At 42.9% G+C, this 21,568-nt stretch overlaps 1 protein-coding gene across 1 annotated transcript in view; it reads left to right on the top strand.

Annotated features, from left to right (window-relative positions):
- PRKAR2B (protein kinase cAMP-dependent type II regulatory subunit beta) overlaps positions 1 to 21,568 on the top strand; it is a 95,862-nt gene that overhangs the window by 55,669 nt on the left and 18,625 nt on the right. Inside the window, exons 3-4 of the mRNA XM_071552633.1 lie at positions 18,852 to 18,904; positions 19,326 to 19,409. Of these exons, the coding sequence (XP_071408734.1) occupies positions 18,852 to 18,904; positions 19,326 to 19,409 (137 nt within the window). The remainder of the gene's footprint in view (positions 1 to 18,851; positions 18,905 to 19,325; positions 19,410 to 21,568) is intronic.

Below are 21,568 nucleotides of genomic sequence, written 5' to 3'. Positions count from 1 at the left end.
GCCTCATGAGGAAAAGTTTGACTTATATCCAGCCTGAAGCTCTCTTGTTTCAACTCATGCCTTTGCTTGTCACCTTTCCACTGTGCACCAGAGTGCAGAGCCTTAGTGAGCTCCCCATAGGTACTGCCAGGCTGCTGGCAGGTCCTGCAAAGTTGTCTCTCCTCCAGGCTGAGCAAACCCAGCTCCCTCAGCCTCTGCTCTCATGGCAAGTGCTCGACTGTCCCTGAACCCGTTGCAGTTTCTTAGTGCCTTTCCTGTATTGGAGGCCTCCAAAGTGGATCCAGCGTTCCAGATGCAGTCTGATGAGTAGAGGGATGATCCCTTCTCCTGTTCTTACAGCCTGGGAGGCAGCTGATCTTCCTTGCTGCTGGGGCACTCCTGGCTCGTGGGCAGCAGCTGCCCACCAGGACCCCCAGGGCCATTCCAGGGGAGCAGCGCTCGGAGCTTGGGGTTTGCAGCCTGTGCTGGTGCAGGGCTGAGGATGAGAACGAGGGATGTTTGGGTGCATGTGCTTCTTCTCAGGGTAGCCAAAGGTGAAAAATGTTCACCAGACTTGAATGATCTATACACTGACTTGTGTAAGGTGCAACTCTGAGAGCTCCGACTAGTTGTAAATAATGTTACTTTTGCTTTACCAGTTGGTGCCTGATAGTGTGAAAAACCCAAGTTGATTTATAAGTCGTTACAGTAGGTGTAGTACCTTCAAATTCATTTGTCACAGTAGTCCAAGCCTGGCACTTATTTTCAACAGCTTTTAATTTTTATTGCTTTTTATTGTTTTCTATTTCTTTAGAAATAGAATAGTTTTATTTAGCATACCAGCAGTGGGTACCTCAGCAGTCTGGTTCATTCAACTGGGATATTTAGTTATCTCCTAGCTGTGCTGTTATATCTTGGTAACTTCTACACTGAATGATTATTTAATCATTAAACCTGCAATTTCTAGAAGTCTCAAGGGAAATGTATACAAATTAAATCAAGAAGTTCTTTAGCACTGCTGCTTACACACAGGGCATTTAGAAAGGAATTCAATATCCTTCAGGTTCCTTCATTTTTCTCTATGGCCTTGATTATTCCCTCTAAGTTTGATCCCTAAAAGGCCATTAAGTTACATGTAACTTTTTTGGCTTAAGAAGTTAGATGCCACTCTGTCTTACCCTAAGGGTTCATTTATTCTTGACACTTAACCGAGCTGTTGCTGAAAAGCAGATGTAGGTACTTTATTTTCTAAGAGAAAAAGGCTGAACTGTAAACCTGGCAAAGTGTGATGTTAACTCTGTTTAATTTGTGCTGTTATTCCAAGAGCTTGTCTGAAAAGTGGTTACCTGGGGTACATGATTTCCTATGATATTGGTTTCAGTAAATGTGAGCTGTCTGGCTGACATTAGGATCTTTACTTTTCCCTCCTTAGAATTTAAAGGAATCACAGTTTACAGAGGGGAAATGTGTTACTGTCTTCCTTCTCATAAAGTAGAAATAGAAATCTTTCCTCCTTTCCATTCAGTAAGAATAATTTCACATGTGGATCTATTTCACGTGCATGACCAAAGGAAGCCAAGTTAGAATTTTATGTTTAGTTTTCAAAATGGCAAGTCCACTTTGATTAAGAGGTTGTCTGGTGTGTATTCAGTTGCTGAGAAATTTGCTGTATGTGCACTCATGAGCGTTCTCCTGTTGTCTGACAGTTTCCTTTCCTGCTGAAACTGTGTGAGGTCATGAGTGTGTGTGGGAGGGCAAGAGCTGATCCCAGTGGAGATTCTGTATATTAAGGAAGACACTAGGAGTTGAGATTTGTGTAAAACAAGGAACTCTGCAGACAATGGAGAATACTGGAACAGGCAGTGGAATACGGCAGCAGAGTATTTGTGGAGATGTGGTCAGCTCTTTCCAAGATAACAGGAGGTAATTATTAGAGATTTGTTGCCATTGGTGCAGTTTAATCCTTTCTTCTTTAAGTGAAAGAAGCACAATCTTTCTTGGTCAGCTGCAGGTTGGCAAGGATGCTTTTGTCATCATATTCATTTAAGTAAGGAGTAGACTGGGAAGTCCAAACCAACTGTCTTGCCTGTCTGATGCTGTTTGAGGTCATATTGCCAAGTGTTCATCAGTGAATGTCTCCTGTATACATATGTTAGTTTTCCTGAGTTCATCTTTTCTTCAAGTGCAATGTAGTTTTAAGTAGGTACTGAGAAAATGGAGTTAAGTGGTGGTGACCAGCAGAGAAGATTAATACACCTAGGAGCATCCTTTGTGTGCTGATGATTCCTCATCCAGCCTTTCTGCATCTTCTTATAGTAGCATAAAACAAGAGGGAGCGAAACAGCACTGTAGGCCTCTGCAATATTCATAGACAGAAGAAGAAATAAATCTGGTTTTACAATATGCAGGGAAAAGATCAGTTTATGTTTAGACCCATTTAGTTTTTTTAATCCAGTACTATTTAGTTCATAATGGTATCAAACGTGTATGTGTGGGAGAGGTGGAGGGTGTTTAGAAAGCTGAAAATAAAAAATGCTTTTTTTTAGTCATTAGAGTGCACTGTCTGCGTTTACCGTTGACTAGGACTTTCTGAGAAACACAGTTTCAGGTAGTGACAGGTCATTAGCTGAATGAGTGGAGGCTTGGGGCTTTTTCCTTTTAAGAAAAACTTAGTTCTGGGAGACTTTGATGCCTTCTTTCTTGTTCTGAGTGGTAATGAGTCACACAGGGTCAACTTCTATTATTAGGTGATATAAGTGTGGTATTCTGTGTTCTCTGGGGGATTACAGTCCCTGTTCTTGGATTGGTAATATTTGCAGCCCATCTTTTGGCTTGTTATAATTGTCTGCACCATTACAAATGCAGGGGAGCATGCTCTGATTGCTGTGTTGGTGGTTGCTTTCTTACCTTAGTGTGTAGTTACCAGTATTATTTCATAACAGCAGCTAGGAAAAAGCAAACCAGTATATATATTATTTCATAGTTTTGATTTGTCTTCTGAACTTCCTTTGGCTCTCTGAAAAGAATCCTGTCAGCAAAAAGTCTTAAATTGATTTTTTGGAATTGTTGAGAAAACAGATGTTCAAAATCAACCATTTCAAAACTTGGCAGAAATATTTTCCATAATGTTTTTTGTCTACCTGTCTTCCTGTTATATCTGGAACCTGTTTAGTAAGTTTGGTTTATCATATTTCTTATAGAGGATTATGACTTACCCATTTGACCAAAGCCAACATACCTAAAATCAGCACACTAAAATTCCAGGAGACAAGCTCCATTAGCTTATTGATCATTTCATTTTGCCTAGAGGCCTGGGCCCAGAAGGAATGAGGAGCATCTCCTTACAGAGTACGTTGTAATGTAGAATGTAGGGCACTTCTGGAAAATGGGAAAGGTAGGTTCAGGCTTCCTTCCCTTGGTCCCATAGCTGTGAAAACCAAAGGTAACTTTGCTACAGAAATCTTTCTTTCCAAAGGATCATTTCACCTCTATTTTAGGTGCCTGTTCACAGCTTGCTGTTCTGAATCCCACATTAATGCAGGGTTTTCTGTGAAGCCTGTTTGAGGTCTATTTTGCACCCCTGAGCTGCCCAAACCACATCTACCCTCTGTGTGGGATCACAGGCTTTCACACATGGCACTGAAGTACTCTTGCATTTATGCTTTAGATATCATCCCAAAGGGTCATAGGAGTGCTCTAGATTTGGTATTATCTGTACCTTCCCCATTTTTCTGGATGATTCATCAGACTGTATCTGTCAGACTGATTAAAGAGCCCTGCACGAAAAGTGTGAGCTGAACAGAAATGCCCCTGAAATTTGCTTCCTCTTGGACAATACAACCACTTACCACCTCAATCTAACCTACACTCCCCCCCTCCCCCCCCCCAATAATTCTCAATTCTTTCCACCCACAATGTCCTATGTCTTACTGATTCTTACATTTGTCCATCAATGTCTTCTCATAACTCCAGAATTTGAGTACTTCATTTTCTGGCCTTTCTCTCTACTTGTACTTCCCCCTCCCCGCCCCCCCCCCCCCCCCCCCATTTTCTATTATTTTATTCTGCTGTATTGATAACTTCATGTTTTACTGTGCTAGGTTTATAAACTGGTTTCTTTCTTCACACAGTTTTCACTTTTAACTGTTAATGGGTTACAAAATAGCAAAAAGATTAGGTGGCATTGTTCAGAATATGTTTTCTTAATGGCTGCATTTTGTATTTGCTCATATTTTATGTAAGGCATGACTTTTCTACTGGGAAAATAATGTAGTCACTGATATCATCCTAATGCTGACTTTTCAATAAGAAAAATATCTGCAATAGACGTCTGTGAAGCGCTAAATATGGCAGGAGGAGCTGGGTACATTTCTCTTTCTATTCTGTAGTATTAGCAAATATAAAGTTGAAATGTATGCAAAGAGCTCTGTGTCTGCTCAAGAGTTTGTCAAATATTTATACATATTTGAGATACATCCCAAATAACACACTGTAGCACTGTGAACTGCTGGGACTTGTATGAGAATGGGAACAGAAGGTTATAAAGTCAACATCAGAGTACAGTACGTTGATATATGTTATACTACTCCATGTGCTATATCAGGAAAGCTGATAGAGTAAGGACTGTAGTGCATGGTGTATACTGGCAAACTCTTCCAGTGGAAGTGCATGTAATGATTTTGTTTAATAACTACCTGCAGTGTTCTGGATACTGTAGTGTATGTTTGTGCTGGTTTTCACTATCCAGGCAGATGGAAACAAGTGTGTCCTGAGACGCCCAACAAAACTGTCTCCTGCCGTCAGCCAGAAGCCTGGCTGACTTTTTTTTTAGCTCCATCTTGACAAATTACACAATTATGGAAATAACAGAAATAGGACCAGAAAAAGGACTAAGTACTATGTAAATCCTTAGGGAAATTCTGTTAAAGCCCCTTTCTGGTGCCCTATTTAAAAACAGAAAAGTCTTTCAGCTCTTCATGCTGAAGTTTGAATAGACAGTTTCTGCAAAGGAACCTATTTAGTGATTCCAACCCCTGAGATTTCAGGGAAAAGTTTGCATCTTTGACCCAGCAGTGAGCGTGCTACCTGTGATGCAGAGTGCTTTGGAACTCTGTGATAGAAAGAGGTACTGTGGTTTAATACATCTCAATTTTCACTTTTACATACCAGACAATTTTAAGGAACTTGTGCAAATGTGCCCACTTGGGAATAACTCAACAGGGATAGTTATCCCAGAAGTGTCTTATGTGGGCTGCCATGTGTTTTCAAATGGGCTGTCGTAGTGATCAGTACCATTTTAATGTAATTTCTGCTTTGTTGAGATGGTTGGTGATATATGAATAAACCCATGTGGACTTTTGAACGGAGAATCATTGAGAGGTTTTATGACTCACTATTGGCATGGACCTCATTCAAGATGCTACATATTATATTAGACACTTCATGTTATTTAGAAATAGGGTTCAGCTCATTAGAAATAGCATTGGTAGCAGATGGCCAAGAGACAGTGCTGTAGAAGAGTTGATTGTGGGAGTCTTTTGAATTCTTTCAAGCATGTAGTGCAGTCTGAGCAAAGTCTTCTAGCTCTGGTGAAAGGTTTTGCCACAGAGCTGCATAGCTGAGCACAAGCCTGGTATTTGGTAGGTGTTCATGACTATGACTATCAGGCAGTCTTTTGAGAATTTCAGTCTGTGCACTGAAAGGAAGAATACAAAACAGTCCGTCCCCAGCAGCCGATCCTGAAACAGACTGCCTTGGCAGTGGGCCCAAGACTCCACTTCAGTCAATTCCTAGTGAACTGAAGAGCACCTTCCTGATAATTAAGAAGGAACAAGTTGTCTGGATTTTATCCAGCTCTGGCTTTTTAGACTGGAGTTCTGAGCACTTAGTGATTTGTGTTAGGTAGTCGACCACTCAAAAGTTCTTACCCCTAAGTCTGGTAGATTGGAGGGGAACTCCTTCAATTTTAGTTTGTTGCATGTGAGGATATCTCTAGAATACACACGTCTCTGTTTGCTAGACCTTTTTTTTCTGAGTATGCATAGTTTTATTCCAGTTTGGATAGTGTTTGGAATGTAAGTGTTACATGTCTAAAAGAATAATGACACAGAATTGCAAAGTATTAGGCATTCTGTGTATTCACCTAATTATGCCTAGATAAAGTTTCAGTTTAGTGACCCCATCAGGAAGAGGCATTTCACAGACTTCTTTTCAACAGTATTATGGGAAATGATAGCCCCACTGATCATGACTTGTTCCAAATGAGCTTATATTTAAAATAAACTTTACTTCTTGAAGTATGTCCAGGGTTTTGCACAAATGATGGGGCTCAGCAGCAGAGACAGTTGGTATTGCCCTATTGTATCATGCATGGAATCAGATAAATTAAGTCTCATCTCATTGTATGTTCAGATAAAGGACAGAGTTGATCTCCTTTCTCTCTGTTGATTTTCAGTCCTTATGTTTACTTACAGCTTTTCAATTTCATCTTCCAAGTGGTTCAGTGAAAACCAGGAAAAGAGAAATAATATGGTACTTGATAGTTGCAAGCATCAGAAACCACAACTGGTTATTTCTCATTGCTATCACCCCACAGGGGTGCTTTTGTTTAAATAAAAGCTACATATGCAATTGGGATTTTGGGGTGTAGGGCTCTCTTCCTAGTTCCTTCTGTAGTGGTAGGAATTGGTAAAATGCTAAAAGTTAGGTTTCTGTGTCAGGAACTTCTGACATCTGGCAGTATTTGTCTAATCTAGTTTGGAACTACCACCTGCCATGCAAGGAGTCTCTGTGAACCATGTTTCTCATTCAAGAGAAGTAAATCCTGACAAAATGGAGAAAATCTCACACTGCCATTAAGCCACCTCAGCAATTTTCATGCAGTTAAACCAGGAAAGTGATGTGTTTGCTGTATGAGGGGATGGGCATCATGGTGATAGTTAGGGATGTAAGACTTGCTGGTGTAGGTACAGCAACTAGAGATGGTCTGTTTTCATGCTCTACCCTAACAGTCATGCTGGCAAAACTATAGTCTTCATTTGCCCTGAATGGGATGAAGAAATATTCCCACAGTTCTTCTCTTGAGAAATTCTTTCTAATATGCTTTACAATGCAGGGCTTCTGCACTTTGGAAAGGGTACACACATATTGATTGGGTTTTCTGCAATGTTTTGAGTATAATACATTATTCAGTGATGATATGTGAATTTTCATTCATTTATTTATTGATGGCTCTTTATTTCCTGATACTTCAAGGGAATAGAGGGAGCATGAGTAATATGTTTTGTGATCTTACAATTACTAACTGTGTGTTAATTTTCATTTTAGAATTAATTCATGTCTGAAGTGACTGTATTGCTGATTTTGAATATGAAACATATTTACTAGCTGAAAACCAGGAAATCGACTTTACTTGGAATGATGAGTTAGAAATTATAAAAGCTTACCTCTTCTTGCTGACAAAGCAATCCATCTAGAGTTGTGTGCAGATTTCAGTGCATGGGTATTTTCATAATGCTCTGCTTTTTTTGGCAGCTTAGATTTTTCCTAAAACTACTTAGTGTTGATGCATTTGAGTTTTTTTGTGTCCGTCTTGGGGAATTATATATGAAATGCAACCCTCACTTGGAAAAAGCAAATAGAAATTATTTTGCTTAGTTGTGCTTGGCAACTAATGGGGAAATGTGTACAATCTTTGTATCACTATGTGTTAATACCACATTTATGCATGGGATGAAATAGGTCCCTGAGAACAGTATTAGAGCTGCTTTCTGAGCAATGATGTGAGTATTGCACTCAGCAGTGACACGTAGCAAAATGTGGCAGGGCATTTGAGCATGATAAAGTCACCATGTACTGAGTACTGTTGGGAGTGTGGAATGAGCTGGAGAGGTAGAAAAATAAAATACTGAACAATATGTGTATTGCAGCATGCAATGGTTCAGATAATTAATGTCTGTGGTGCCAGTCAAGGCTTAGACAGAAGAGTTAGGGACCAGAGACTGTCTCCTTGGGATATATGAAATGAACACAAAAGGTGTGCTACTTCATGAGCAACCTGTCATCATCATCAGATGATGAAATTCTTTGTTTTCCAGGAAATACATACTAAGTGAAGAAGTGGGGGAAACCAGTCTTGCAGCTTTTTGTAACTACTAGGACTCATCTCAAGAGGGATAAGATTTATCTCAGCCAATTAGTCACATTTTTAATTAATCTCATCTTAATCTGGACATGTAATATATGTCAGATAAATCACTTTGTAAAGGTGCTGGTTCCTCTGTGTTGACAGTCCCTGGAATCCAGATGACTTGTGCAGATGTGAATGTCTATGTAAGAGGCATCTCACTTAGTTTAGATGGTTTATGTCAAGTGGGATGTTCTTTTAATGAAATTCAGTGGACCATAGTAATGTCAGAGGCTGTATTTTAAGAATGAAAATAAAATGTATCAAGTTTTTTCCTGGAGACATCTAGTGGCATGCACTTAGAAATGAATGTGTTACTGAAATAAGCAATGAAGGTAAGAAATTACATATTTAAAACAGCAGATCCACAGCACTGGTATAATCTTTAAGTTGTGATCCAAATGCATCCCTGATTGTGGCAAAAAGATAAGCCAAGGCAAAATAAATAAAGATTTATAACCAGAAGAGTTAAATTTCTCATGACAGATTATCAAAAGAAATCCTTTTAGAATTTGGGTTATATGGGCACTAGGCAGGAGAAACTGCAGTGCTTAAATATATTATCTGTAACCCAGTGGTAAAGAAGAAATATTTAATGAAAGCACTTCTGATAATAGCTAATGAGACTGACTGAAATGAGTTTTTAGCAGAAAAGAATGACCTTAGAGCAGAGACACAAACTGACACAGAATAGCTCAGGAACATCCTCTCTGGACTGATCCTGCTTCAGGCTACATGAAAGGGACTGATGAGATGACTCAAGATGGACAGGGATGGGGCTTAATTCAGTTTCTCTTGTGTGGTCTGGAAGACTCTTAGTGTTTAGGCAGGTTCTCTGAGACCTGTCAGTTCTGGGATAGCAATATCAAAGCTATTAAATCAAATTCCTGGTTTGTGTAATTTTTTTCATGTAGAGATTTCATCAGGCAGGTTGAGACAGACTGTTCATACACCCAGCAACACACTGTGCTGTGACACAGGTTTGTTGGCTCCCATGTGCACATACATGCACTGGGACACAGAGCCTGATACCAGCTGAAACAAATACTGATTTACAGTGTAGTGGGTTATATGGTGCTTACTTGGCATGTTATTATTGTTGCTATTTAAATAAAATCCCCTAAAGTTTATTTCTGACAAGATTATAGTAACTATAGTACCATTTAACAGTCAGTAGAAATTTTGTTTATGTGGAGGTAAAGTATTATAGCTGTTCAAGGGCTTGCAGACTTCCTTTTGTGGGCATTTGTAATTTTTTGGGACCAAATCCAGTTCCTAGTAAACTGGATAGGAATCTTTCAGTCAGCTCCAGTAGGACTTGTGTCAAATTTCTCTAAATTTTATAAAGTTTTGTAAAGCTGACATTTTAGCTGAGTGCCTGATACAGTGAGGAGCAAGACTTCCTTTGGGACTCTGCATAATACACATGATTATTTATATGAAATCCTCTTAAGTGGATATGGTAATGAAGATGTTAATGTGTTTACCACTTCATTAATTGTTTGTATAATAATGCAGGAAGTATGAGTAGTAAACGAGGGGACACCAAATCTTGATCCACGAGCAACACTGTGACTGACCTAGCATAGCAAAGTCGTGGTGGGAGGGCAGGGAGAAGGGAGAGGCTGTTGTATATTTTGGTTCAGACACTTGTGCTGTGACCCAGCTGGAGAGGGAGCTGGACACAGTGATGCTCTAGGAGTAATACTAACTGGGGAAAAGCTCATGGGCTCCCTTGTTACACAGACATTGCACAGACCACCAAACAAATCAGGTAGGTCAGGTTATTTATTATGGTCAGGGTACAGGGGATGGTGATAGTGGGGAATTTGGATCTGCTGGAAGCCAATAAAGGAGAGTACCAACTGCTCAAAATGTTTTGCCATGCACTTACAACCAACTTTTGAGATGGTAGGAAAAGCAGTCAAAAGGGAAGCTGTTATATTTGATATGAACTCTAAGGGAGACGCTGTTGCAAGAACAGGGAGAGAAAAGGCAGGTTGAGTGAGAATTACGCTGCAGTGACAGGACTTGTGGATTTCAGGGCGGGAAAGGGCAAAAGAATCAAAACAAAAGGTTTCAAGGGGGTATAGGAGGACTGTGGTCATAATCTCTTTGGAAAGGAGTCTGGAGAAAAGCAACTAAAGAACTGTTTATCCTCAAAGAAAAATTATAAAGAAAAAAATGCAAACTGAGACAGGACAGAAGAAGGACAAAGGGCACAGTAAAATAAATCTGTCTAAAATGAAAGCACCTCATTTATATCAAGTGCAAGAGGGAACCATGTACTAAACTAAAACTAGTTTGGATTATTCAGGACAAGTACAAAAGAATAGAAAAAGGGATAGAGAATACAAACAAACAAACCCAACAAAACACATCAAAGAAGCCAAGACCAAAAGATGTTGACAAGAAAAGATTGTGTACAAGTAAATACATGAGGAGTAACAGAAATTGTTCTTAATGTGTGTTTCTGGTAAGAGCATATTCCAGGAATATGTTGCTCTACTGCTAAGCAGAAGCACATCAGTTTTCACTGCAGAGTATATGGTAAACAGACTAGAACAGTGTGCTGGTTTGAAGGTGAACCAGCAGGGGAAATGAACTCACCACGAGAGAGATTATAAGTCAGAGCTAAAATTTAATAATAATATTACAATAACAACACTGATACACAAGGGAAATTGCTTTCAACTCACAATACCCCAGCAGTATAACCCAGTGTCCTGGGGCACAAACCCAAGGGGGTTTGTTTGCCCTTCTGCTGAGACCCCTGTGGCTCCCCCAAGTCCAGAGCAAAAGGAAAAGAAAAACCTGTTGGTGCAGGCGAGGGCTGTGGTCTGGGCGAGAGCGGTGATCTCCTGCTGTCGAGGTCCTGCTGCTGCTCTGGATCCGACGAGAAGGTCCTGAGGTCTTCTTACCCACCACTTATGTACCCTCAGGGAGCACTCAGTCCCTCCCCCTGGGCGGGGACTCACACAATGGGTGATTAACTCTGGCAGCCAGGGGTTGTTGAGCTGTTGATGGCCCATTAGCAGCTCCGCCCCCCTCAGGCTGGGTGTGAAGTGATAATGGCTCCCTGGGCAGCTGCTGCTAATGGCCCATTGTCCTTGGGGAATGAATAGAGGGGGTGGAATACACAGGTTTGATCACCACCACACAGGGTTAGCTGGTCCCTCCAGCTGAACTAGGACATTATCCACCCCTTATTCCACTCCATCTAGTCATTCCCAAATTAACCCCCTTTTTACCTATACATATATATACACATGTATACAATGAAACATTACAAACTCTTCTCGCTCAAAATTAGATCCCCTTGTGGTACACAACGTGTTTCTCCATCTTTTTGCATTACCCACCAAGTGCAACCAGGTCCTTGAGCAAAGACAATCCCTCGGGTGGGTTTGCCTTTGTTTGAGGTGGGACTAACCCAAACAGTCTTTCCTAACATACCTCTCATATGGACCACAGGGACTTTATCTCCATCTACAGTATTCAAGAGTTCTGATTGGGCAGGGCCAGCTCGATTGATGGAGCCCCGGGTGTTGACCAACCAGGTGGCCTTTGCCAAATGCAGCTCCCAGTGTTTGAAAGTTCCCCCACCCAACGCCTTCAAGGTTGTTTTCAGCAGTCCATTACCTCGCTCAACTTTCCCGGCAGCTGGAGCATGGTAGGGGATATGATACACCCACTCAATGCCGTGCTCTCTGGCCCAGGTGTCTATGAGGCTGTTCTTGAAGTGGGTGCCGTTGTCAGACTCTATTCTTTCTGGTGTGCCGTGTCTCCACAGGACTTGTTTCTCAAGGCCCAGGATGGTATTCCGGGCAGTGGCGTGAGATACGGGGTATGTCTCCAGCCATCCAGTGGTTGCCTCTACCATGGTCAGCACGTAGCGCTTGCCTTGGCGTGTTTGGGGAAGTGTGATGTAGTCAACTTGCCAGGCTTCCCCATACCTGTATTTCGACCACCGTCCACCATACCATAGAGGCTTCACCCGCTTGGCCTGCTTGATGGCAGCACATGTGTCACAGTCATGGATAACCTGTGAGACACTGTCCATAGTTAGATCCACCCCTCGGTCACGAGCCCATCTGTATGTCGCATCTCTGCCCTGATGACCAGAGGCATCATGGGCCCATCGGGCTAGAAACAATTCACCTTTATGCTGCCAATCCAGATCTACCTGAGAGACTTCAATCCTGGCAGCTCGATCCACCTGCTCGTTGTTATGATGCTCCTCATTAGCCCGGCTCTTGGGTACATGAGCATCTACGTGACGGACCTTCACACTCAGCTTCTCCACCCGGGCAGCGATGTCCTGCCACATCTCAGCCGCCCAGATGGGTTTCCCTTTGCGCTGCCAGCCGGCCTTTCTCCAGCGCTCCAGCCATCCCCACAGAGCATTGGCCACCATCCACGAGTCAGTGTAGAGGTAGAGTCTTGGCCACTTCTCTCGTTCGGCGATATCCAAAGCCAGCTGAACAGCTTTCAGCTCTGCGACCTGACTTGATCCACCTTGTCCTTCAGTCGCTTCTGCAACTCGACGTGTAGGACTCCATACAGCTGCTTTCCATTTCCGGCTTGTCCCTACAATGCGGCAGGAGCCATCTGTGAAGAGAGCATATCGCTTCTCCTCTTCTGGTAGCTGGTTATATGGTGGGGCCTCCTCAGCTCGTGTCACCTGCTCCTCTTCTTCTTCAGAGGACAATCCGAAACTCTCACCTTCCGGCCAGTTGGTGATGATTTCCAAAATCCCAGGGCGATTAGGATTCCCTATCCGGGTTCGCTGTGTGATCAGAGCGATCCACTTACTCCATGTGGCATCAGTGGCGTGATGGGTAGAAGGAGCTTTTCCTTTGAACATCCAGCCCAACACTGGTAGTCGGGGTGCCAGGATGAGCTGTGCCTCAGTGCCAATCACTTCTGAGGCAGCTCGAACTCCTTCATACGCTGCCAGGATCTCTTTCTCAGTTGGGGTGTAGCTGGCCTCAGATCCTTTGTACCCCCGGCTCCAGAATCCCAGCGGTCGCCCTCGAGTCTCCCCAGGTACTTTCTGCCAGAGGCTCCAGGATGGGCCATTCTCCCCGGCTGCAGTGTAGAGCACATTCTTCACATCCTGTCCTGTCCTGACTGGCCCAAGGGCTACTGCATGGGTAATCTCCTGTTTAATCTGCTCAAAGGCTTGTTGTTGTTCAGGGCCCCACTGGAAATCATTTTTCTTCCGTGTCACAAGGTAGAGAGGGCTTACAATCTGACTGTACTCAGGGATATGCATCCTCCAAAAGCCCACGGCGCCTAGGAAAGCCTGAGTTTCCTTCTTGCTGGTCGGTGGGGACATAGCTGCTATTTTGTTGATCACCTCTGTTGGAATCTGACGACGCCCGTCTTGCCACTTCACTCCTAGGAACTGAATTTCCTGAGCAGGTCCCTTGACCTTACTTCGTTTAATGGCAAAACCAGCTCTTAGGAGAATCTGGATTATCTTCTTTCCTTTCTCATAAACCTCCCCTGCTGTGTTCCCCCATACAATGATGTCATCGATGTACTGTAGATGTTCTGGAGCCTCACCCTTTTCCAATGCAGTCTGGATCAGTCCATGGCAAATGGTGGGACTGTGTTTCCACCCCTGGGGCAGTCGATTCCAGGTGTACTGCACCCCCTTCCAGGTGAAAGCAAACTGCGGCCTGCACTCTGCTGCCAACGGAATGGAGAAAAAGGCATTGGCAATGTCGATGGTGGCATACCACTTGGCTGCCTTGGACTCCAGCTCATACTGAAGCTCCAGCATGTCCGGCACAGCGGCACTCAGGGGGGGTGTGACCTCATTGAGACCACGGTAATCCACCGTCAGCCTCCACTCTCCACTGGACTTTCGTACTGGCCATATGGGGCTATTAAAGGGTGAGTGAGTCTTGCTGACCACCCCTTGGCTCTCCAGCTCACGAATCATCTTGTGTATGGGGGTCACAGAGTCTCGGTCAGTGCGGTATTGCCGACGGTGCACTGTGGCTGTGGCCAGCGGTACCAATTGTTCTTCAACTTTCAGCAGTCCTACAGCAGAAGGGTCCTCTGAGAGGCCAGGCAAGGTGCTCAGCTGTCTGATTTCCTCTGTCTCCACAGCAGCTATGCCAAAGGCCCAACGCAGTCCCTTTGGGTCTTTGAAATATCCATTCCTTAGGTAGTCTATGCCAAGGATACATGGGGCTTCTGGACCAGTCACAATGGGGTGTCTATGCCATTCCTTGCCAGTCAAGCTGACTTCAGCTTCCAGTACAGTCAGCTGTTGGGATCCCCCTGTTACCCCAGAAATAGAGATGGATTCTGCCCCGACGTATCCTGATGGCATCAACGTGCATTGTGCGCCAGTGTCCACTAAAGCTTTGTATTTCTGTGGGTCTGATGAGCCAGGCCACCGAATCCACACAGTCCAATAAACCCGATTGTCCCTCTCCTCTACCTGGCTAGAGGCAGGGCCCCCCTAGTTCTGGTCATGGTATTCACTGCGCTCTCCCTGTGAATATGACCGGGAGGTTCCTTCAAGAGGATCGGGCATAACATCATCATTCCTATACTGTCTGGAGCCTTGCCCACGAGAGACCGGAGCAGCCTTCAACCTTGAAGAATTGCCTGTGTTAGTTGTGCCTCTTTGCAATTCACGTACCCGAGCTGCTAAGGAAGAGGTGGGTTTCCCATCCCACTTCCTCATATCTTCTCCATGCTCATGGAGGTAAAACCACAGACTGCCGCGTGGAGTGTACCCTTTCTCCTTAGCTGGAAGACGCCTGCTTCTGATGGCGGAGACTCTTGTTTGTTCTGGAGAGATATGGAAGAGTCCTTCCTTAATCTTCTCTTCCAGTTCAGCCAGTTTTGTTTCCACAGCTGAGACATGGGCTCGTAATGGAGCAGTGACAGTGTCTTCATAAATCCTGAGTTTGCTGACCAGTGCACCCACCTTGTCTTCTCCCTCTCTCCACTGCAATGTTGCAAGGTAGCGAGAATACATTTCTGGCCCAAGTCGTGCAAATTTTAACCACATCTGGGATGTGCACTGGACACCATCTGGACTTTTAGGGAATCTCTCATCCTCTGAAAAGATTATCTCCAGTACGGCTAATTCCCTTAAGCACCGGATACCTTGTTCCATCGTGTTCCACTGTCCTTGCTGTACGTGGAGGTCCTCCTTACAAAGATATCTCTCCCTCACGCTTGACAACAGTCGCCGCCAGAGGCTGAGAGTTTCCTGTCTCTTTCCAATGCCCTGATCAATGACAACATCTCGAGACAGGGATCCCAGCTGCCTTGCCTCGCTCCCATCTAGAATTGTATCATTGGCTGCAGCATCCCAGATTCGAAGTAGCCAGGTCAAGATGGACTCATTTGCCTGTCGTGTGAACTCTCTCCGGAGCTCACGCAGCTCTCCCAGGGATAGGGAACGGGTGATTATTTCTGGCTCCATTTCTTCTGCTTGAGATGAAGGTCCTGACTCTTCCTCGTCATGCACTATACGAACTGATTTGGTCTTTGATTTTCTTTTCTGGACAGGGGCAACTGCTATCGGTTTCTGTTGTCCTTCTGGCTCCTCCATGGTTTGCGTGGACATGGTGCTGGTTGATGTATCTCTCTTCCTCTCTGGCTCAGTCATGGTCTGGGTGGACATGGCGCTAGTTGATGTATCTCTCTTCCTCTCTGGCTCAGTCATGGTCTGGGTGGACATGGCGCTAGTTGATGTATCTCTCTTCCTCTCTGGCTCAGTCATGGTCTGGGTGGACATGGCGCTAGTTGATGTATCTCTCTTCCTCTCTGGCTCAGTCATGGTCTGGGTGGACATGGTGCTGGTGGGTTTGCTCCTTTTCTCCTCCTCCTGATGATGCTGTACCACACCAAGCAGTGTGCGGTAGGCAGTGGCCAGGGCCCAGCAGGTTGCTGTGAGCTGCACATCTCTGGGACTACCAGAGCATCTTCCTTTCACATAGCTTAGCATTTTTGGCAGGGTCCTGCAGTTGTTCCGGGGTGAATTTCCAGATCATTTGAGGAGAGAAGGTCTCCAAATACTGGCCCATATCTTCCCACTTCCCGTGCCACTCAACATCATCCGCTCCCAGGGCAGGCCTCCAGCAAGTCTCCTTAGAGAGCCCAGTTCTGACCCTAAACATGGTGTATACAGTACAGAGGAGACAAAGCAACACTAACAGCAGGATTATGCTGTCCCTAACATCAAAAGGAAGCTCAATATTTTCAATGATTGTTGTAGCAGAGGTGAAAAGGTGGAAGTGACCATCTCCGCCTGTTTTCCCCACAGTCTGGGTGCTATTTTTAATGAGACCCCAGAGGTAACAACCCAAACCAGGACAGGCAGACCAGACTGAATATACATTCACAATGAAATTCATTGCTTCTGATGTTATGACAACATAAACATAGTATATTAATAAAGCAATTTTGATCCTTCTCCCTGGTATTAAAGAGAGCATCAAAACAGGCACATGGTTCCCCATGTGTCGAAATATGAACAGGCCCAGATACACCATCCACATGAATACATCAAGCAACATGGTAGTCAGGGAGTTTCTGTACCCAAATACACAAAATGAAATTGTAGTTCTGACTTCTCTCTCGTGCCCCACGTTGGGCGCCAAAAGATGTGCTGGTTTGAAGGTGAACCAGCAGGGGAAATGAACTCACCACGAGAGAGATTATAAGTCAGAGCTAAAATTTAATAATAATATTACAATAACAACACTGATACACAAGGGAAATTGCTTTCAACTCACAATACCCCAGCAGTATAACCCAGTGTCCTGGGGCACAAACCCAAGGGGGTTTGTTTGCCCTTCTGCTGAGACCCCTGTGGCTCCCCCAAGTCCAGAGCAAAAGGAAAAGAAAAACCTGTTGGTGCAGGCGAGGGCTGTGGTCTGGGCGAGAGCGGTGATCTCCTGCTGTCGAGGTCCTGCTGCTGCTCTGGATCCGATGAGAAGGTCCTGAGGTCTTCTTACCCACCACTTATGTACCCTCAGGGAGCACTCAGTCCCTCCCCCTGGGCGGGGACTCACACAATGGGTGATTAACTCTGGCAGCCAGGGGTTGTTGAGCTGTTGATGGCCCATTAGCAGCTCCGCCCCCCTCAGGCTGGGTGTGAAGTGATAATGGCTCCCTGGGCAGCTGCTGCTAATGGCCCATTGTCCTTGGGGAATGAATAGAGGGGGTGGAATACACAGGTTTGATCACCACCACACAGGGTTAGCTGGTCCCTCCAGCTGAACTAGGACAAACAGAGAAAGGACAAAACAGACAGTACTTAATGTGTTAGGCGTTTGTTCCCAGGTTAGCTGTGCCTCGTACATGCCATACTTGGAAACTGGAAAAATTGTGTAAATTAGTCTCAGCCCTCTTGCCAATTGGCATAAGAAAAATAAGCGTGAAGAAAACCCAAAATACCAGAAAAATAGAAAAACTCCTTTTTAAAAGAATGAGGGAGCTATGGAGAGAAGACACCTATCACAGATTTACAGATCATTTTTGTTCCTAGAAAAATTACAGACAAATGCTCATTTTGTAAATACCTGGAGGAAAATAACAAACAGCAATCAGCATGGATTTGTTGGAACTGTCTAATACCCTGTAACAAGAGATTAAAACTTGTGGATAAAAGAAAAGGAGCAGATGTCCTACATTTTTATTTTAAGAGGCTTCTGAATGCTGCTTCACGAGACTCCCCTATAAACAAGCTAAGGAACATCAAGCGGTGTCTTAATGTAAGTTGCATGGGCTATAGCTGCAGAACTGGTTGGATAAGATAAACCCTGAGCAGCTACTGCTGTGTCCCTCGTGCATATCCCACAAGGGTTTATTTTAGACACTGTTCTGTTTTTTCCAGTAATAGTCTGGATTATGTTTTAGAGAATATGCTTAGTAAATTTGCAGTTGTCACAGAGTTGAGAAGGAATTGGAAGGGTGCTAGAGAATGAGGTTAGAATTGAAAATTGTCTTGAAATGGCTTTGAAAAAATATATGGAGTAATTAATCTGTTGTACTCAGTACTCTGCTCTGTTCAAATACTGGGTCCGGTTTTGAGCATCATATTTCAATAAAGGTCTAATTGGGAGGGGTTCAGGGAATGGCAATTAAGAGAGTTGGCTAATGAATGTGACTTGTAAGGAAAAACCTGAAGAACCAGAATTATTTAGCCTAAAAAGTAAAAGGTAGGGAGGAGTGAAAAGTTTTCAAGTATGCAAAAAAAACCCAATAAAACACCTTGAGCCAACCAACCACCCAAAGAAACACACCCCAAACCACCTTGAACCCACACTGATGAAGGCAATGATCTGATCTGTGCATCCTCATGGATAGCTTAAATTTGAACAAGAAGTCATTAATTTAGATGTCAGGAAAAAATTCTGATAATAAGGTAAGATAACTTAGTTCAGGTTAGGTGATAAATTTTTAAATATATTAGAGGTATTTCAAACCACTGCACAAGGAAAACGTGTTCAAAGCTATACAAGTGTAGCTTTGTTTCACTGGCATTTTGGAGTTGACCTGCTGTGGACTCTCAGCAGTATCTTCTCTATTTAATGTGTTACATTACTGTGTATTATTCCTGTGCCACACAATGCATTTTCTGTTCTGTAAATCTTGGGAAACATATTGCAATTTGAATTAAGATTATACTTTTATTTTATTTCAGTGTGTGCAGAAGCTTACAATCCTGACGAGGAAGAGGACGATGCAGAATCTAGGGTACTTAATCCTTAAAGTAAAATACTTAATTTTTCAATTTTTGGGCAACAAATTTAGGAAGAAAAATGTAACCAGCATTACCATTCCTTTCCAAAAACATTTTTATTATTGTATATTTCAGCAACCTCATGGTTTTTTGTGTTAAAGGAACATTTAAAACTTCCCTGTAATAGTCACCCATGTAGGACCTGACATGAGTATTATTCTAAATTACCAAACCTGTGATATGCGGTTAAGGAAACATTTTTGTGCAATTGTATTTACTGTTGAATGTTTACTCAAATCCTGAAGATTTTGAAATGAAAGTGTTATGAATAATGGCCAAAATATTGTGTAAAATGCATAGTTGAACTAGCTCAGTTCTTCAGCTGGTGCTGCTATATGGTAATCACTTTAAGTGTTTTTGTATTATATCCCTCAGATTATTCACCCCAAAACAGATGATCAAAGAAACAGACTGCAGGAGGCGTGCAAGGACATTCTTCTTTTTAAGAACCTAGACCCGGTAAGAAATTTTTTGTAATGAATAGCTTTTAGCAGTGCTGGTAAAAATTAGTTTTCGAGCTTTTGGACAGAAATACACAGATTTGACTTTTGTAAGCCCTTACATACACTTTCTTGGCCATTTCATAAATTCCAGAAATGCCATTTCTATAACTGATACATCATAATAGAGAGTCTTTTGTTCAGCACCATAAATTATAATCTTGAAGTACATTAATATGAAACTATACATTAATGTGATTGTAAAGTATTTCTTATTTTAAATCTTGCTGTACATTGAGGTATATAAATGCATCAGTTAACTGGAATATGTAAGTTGTCTCTGCTGGTTACTTTTTAGCAAAAGGCACTCCCTCAAAACAGAAAATTATACCCAAAGCCTGAAGTTTAGCTCTGGATGTAAATGAACAGGGAGTTATGAAACGGACATTGTTATTTCACTTAATGCAGATACCATAAGAAAGCTTCAGATAATTTTCTTCTTTGCAAATAGTTTCCTTCTGTTGCCTATAGGAACAACTGTGGGCTTTTAAGAAAGCTTACATGAATTGAATGAGTGATCCTTATCAGACAAAGGTGATAAAGCTACCAAAAAACCCCACAGGATTGTTTGAAGGAAAAGGTGATTGTATCAATCAAAACATACATCCTGAGGTTGGGATGACTCACAGCACACTAAATGCCTTCTCCAGAGAATTGATTCAGTGCTGGCAGGGGAGGGAACATGGGGGGAAAGAAAATAATTATGCAGAGTTTTAAGTATGAGAACAGAAAGTTTAAAATTTGATTCAAGAAGGAGCTAATGGAAAGCTCAGCCTGTGGCTCTGTTTGGAAGTCAGGTGCTGTTACAGAGAATGCACAGGAATTTGTGCTGCAGGTTTCCAGCTCCTCCTTCTGTCTGCAGAAGGGCTGAGTCCTGGCCCTGGGACTCAAGAGAAGCCCTGAGGAGCAGAGAGCCACAAACCCCCAGCTTTGAGGAACTCTGGTGTGAGCATTACAGAAGGGTATCAAAAGTCTCAGCGTGGGTGCTAATAATCCGTGTGCATTCTTGTGGCACTGAGGATCCTGACACAGAAGATTTCCTAATTCCCTCATGCTGTCTGTTTAAGGGGTAGTTAATCAGCTGTTCCACCTATACTTGTTCAAGCTAAAGGTCATGCAAATATTTACCCTTTCTGTTCCTGACGCTTCAGCGTCTGCTCTGGATGTTAAATTGCTTTATTATATATTATATATTTTATTATATATTTTCATTGTTGCTGCTGTGTCCTGGCTTCCACTTAGCTGGACTATCATCACAATAGTCTGCCAGTGGCATTTTGGCAGACCCCTCAGTTAATCTTTGAGCATCTCTCTCTTATGAGCCGTGTGACCCAGTGGATTATCATATGCTCCTAGAACCTACTGTGATGTTAATAGTCCTTACAGGATCAATCCTCTGGATGGAATCTGCTTCCCTTTATAGCAAGAACAAGATCTTCTGACTAAATATTCATCAGCCACTTGGTCTTCAAGACAGGGATCTATTGACATTATATTATCTGTATTGTAATGTTGTGTAGACAAAGGGCATTAAAGTGTTCCCCTGTGAGCACTTGATGGACTTTTTCCAAGGTTGGATTCTTCCAAGGAATACTGAGGGATTACTTCCTGTTTGTGAAGGTCTTCTCAGGACTGTGCTTGCTGTCTCAATACTGATGTCTTGAACTTTGTTTTTAGATTTTGCTTCTGAATCAGTTACTTGTAATTGCTAATCATTCCCACAGTCTGTTCCAGGTGTTTATCAGAAGACTTCTTTGCTGAGTTCTTCCCTTGTGGAGCTCTGCTTTGAAATCAACTCCCAGGATCTCCTAAGCCTTGTTCACTTACCTTTGCTCAGATTGTCCAGTGGATTAAGGACACCTCCTCCTGCTTGAAGTTCTTTCTGAACAGCATTCTGGGAAGTTGAATAAGATAATTTTTGTAAAAGATTTTTTCATTATAATAATTTTACTCATAAAAGACATTGGAAAACTACTGAGATCTGAAGATAGGAAGGGTATTAAAATTTATTTAGCCTTCTTAAGTCTGGTTTGTTCCTTCTGTGGAGCCAGGATCTGTAGTCCTCAGGGGACTTCTCCCACTCCTCCTTCTTGTTCTCCTCCTAGGCAGTGACTCAAG

The sequence above is a fragment of the Pithys albifrons genome, chromosome 3 (assembly GCF_047495875.1).
Source record: "Pithys albifrons albifrons isolate INPA30051 chromosome 3, PitAlb_v1, whole genome shotgun sequence".
Lineage (NCBI taxonomy): Eukaryota > Metazoa > Chordata > Aves > Passeriformes > Thamnophilidae > Pithys > Pithys albifrons.
The sequence above is the reverse complement of the archived record's forward strand: the minus strand, read 5'-3'. Positions and strand labels throughout refer to the sequence as shown.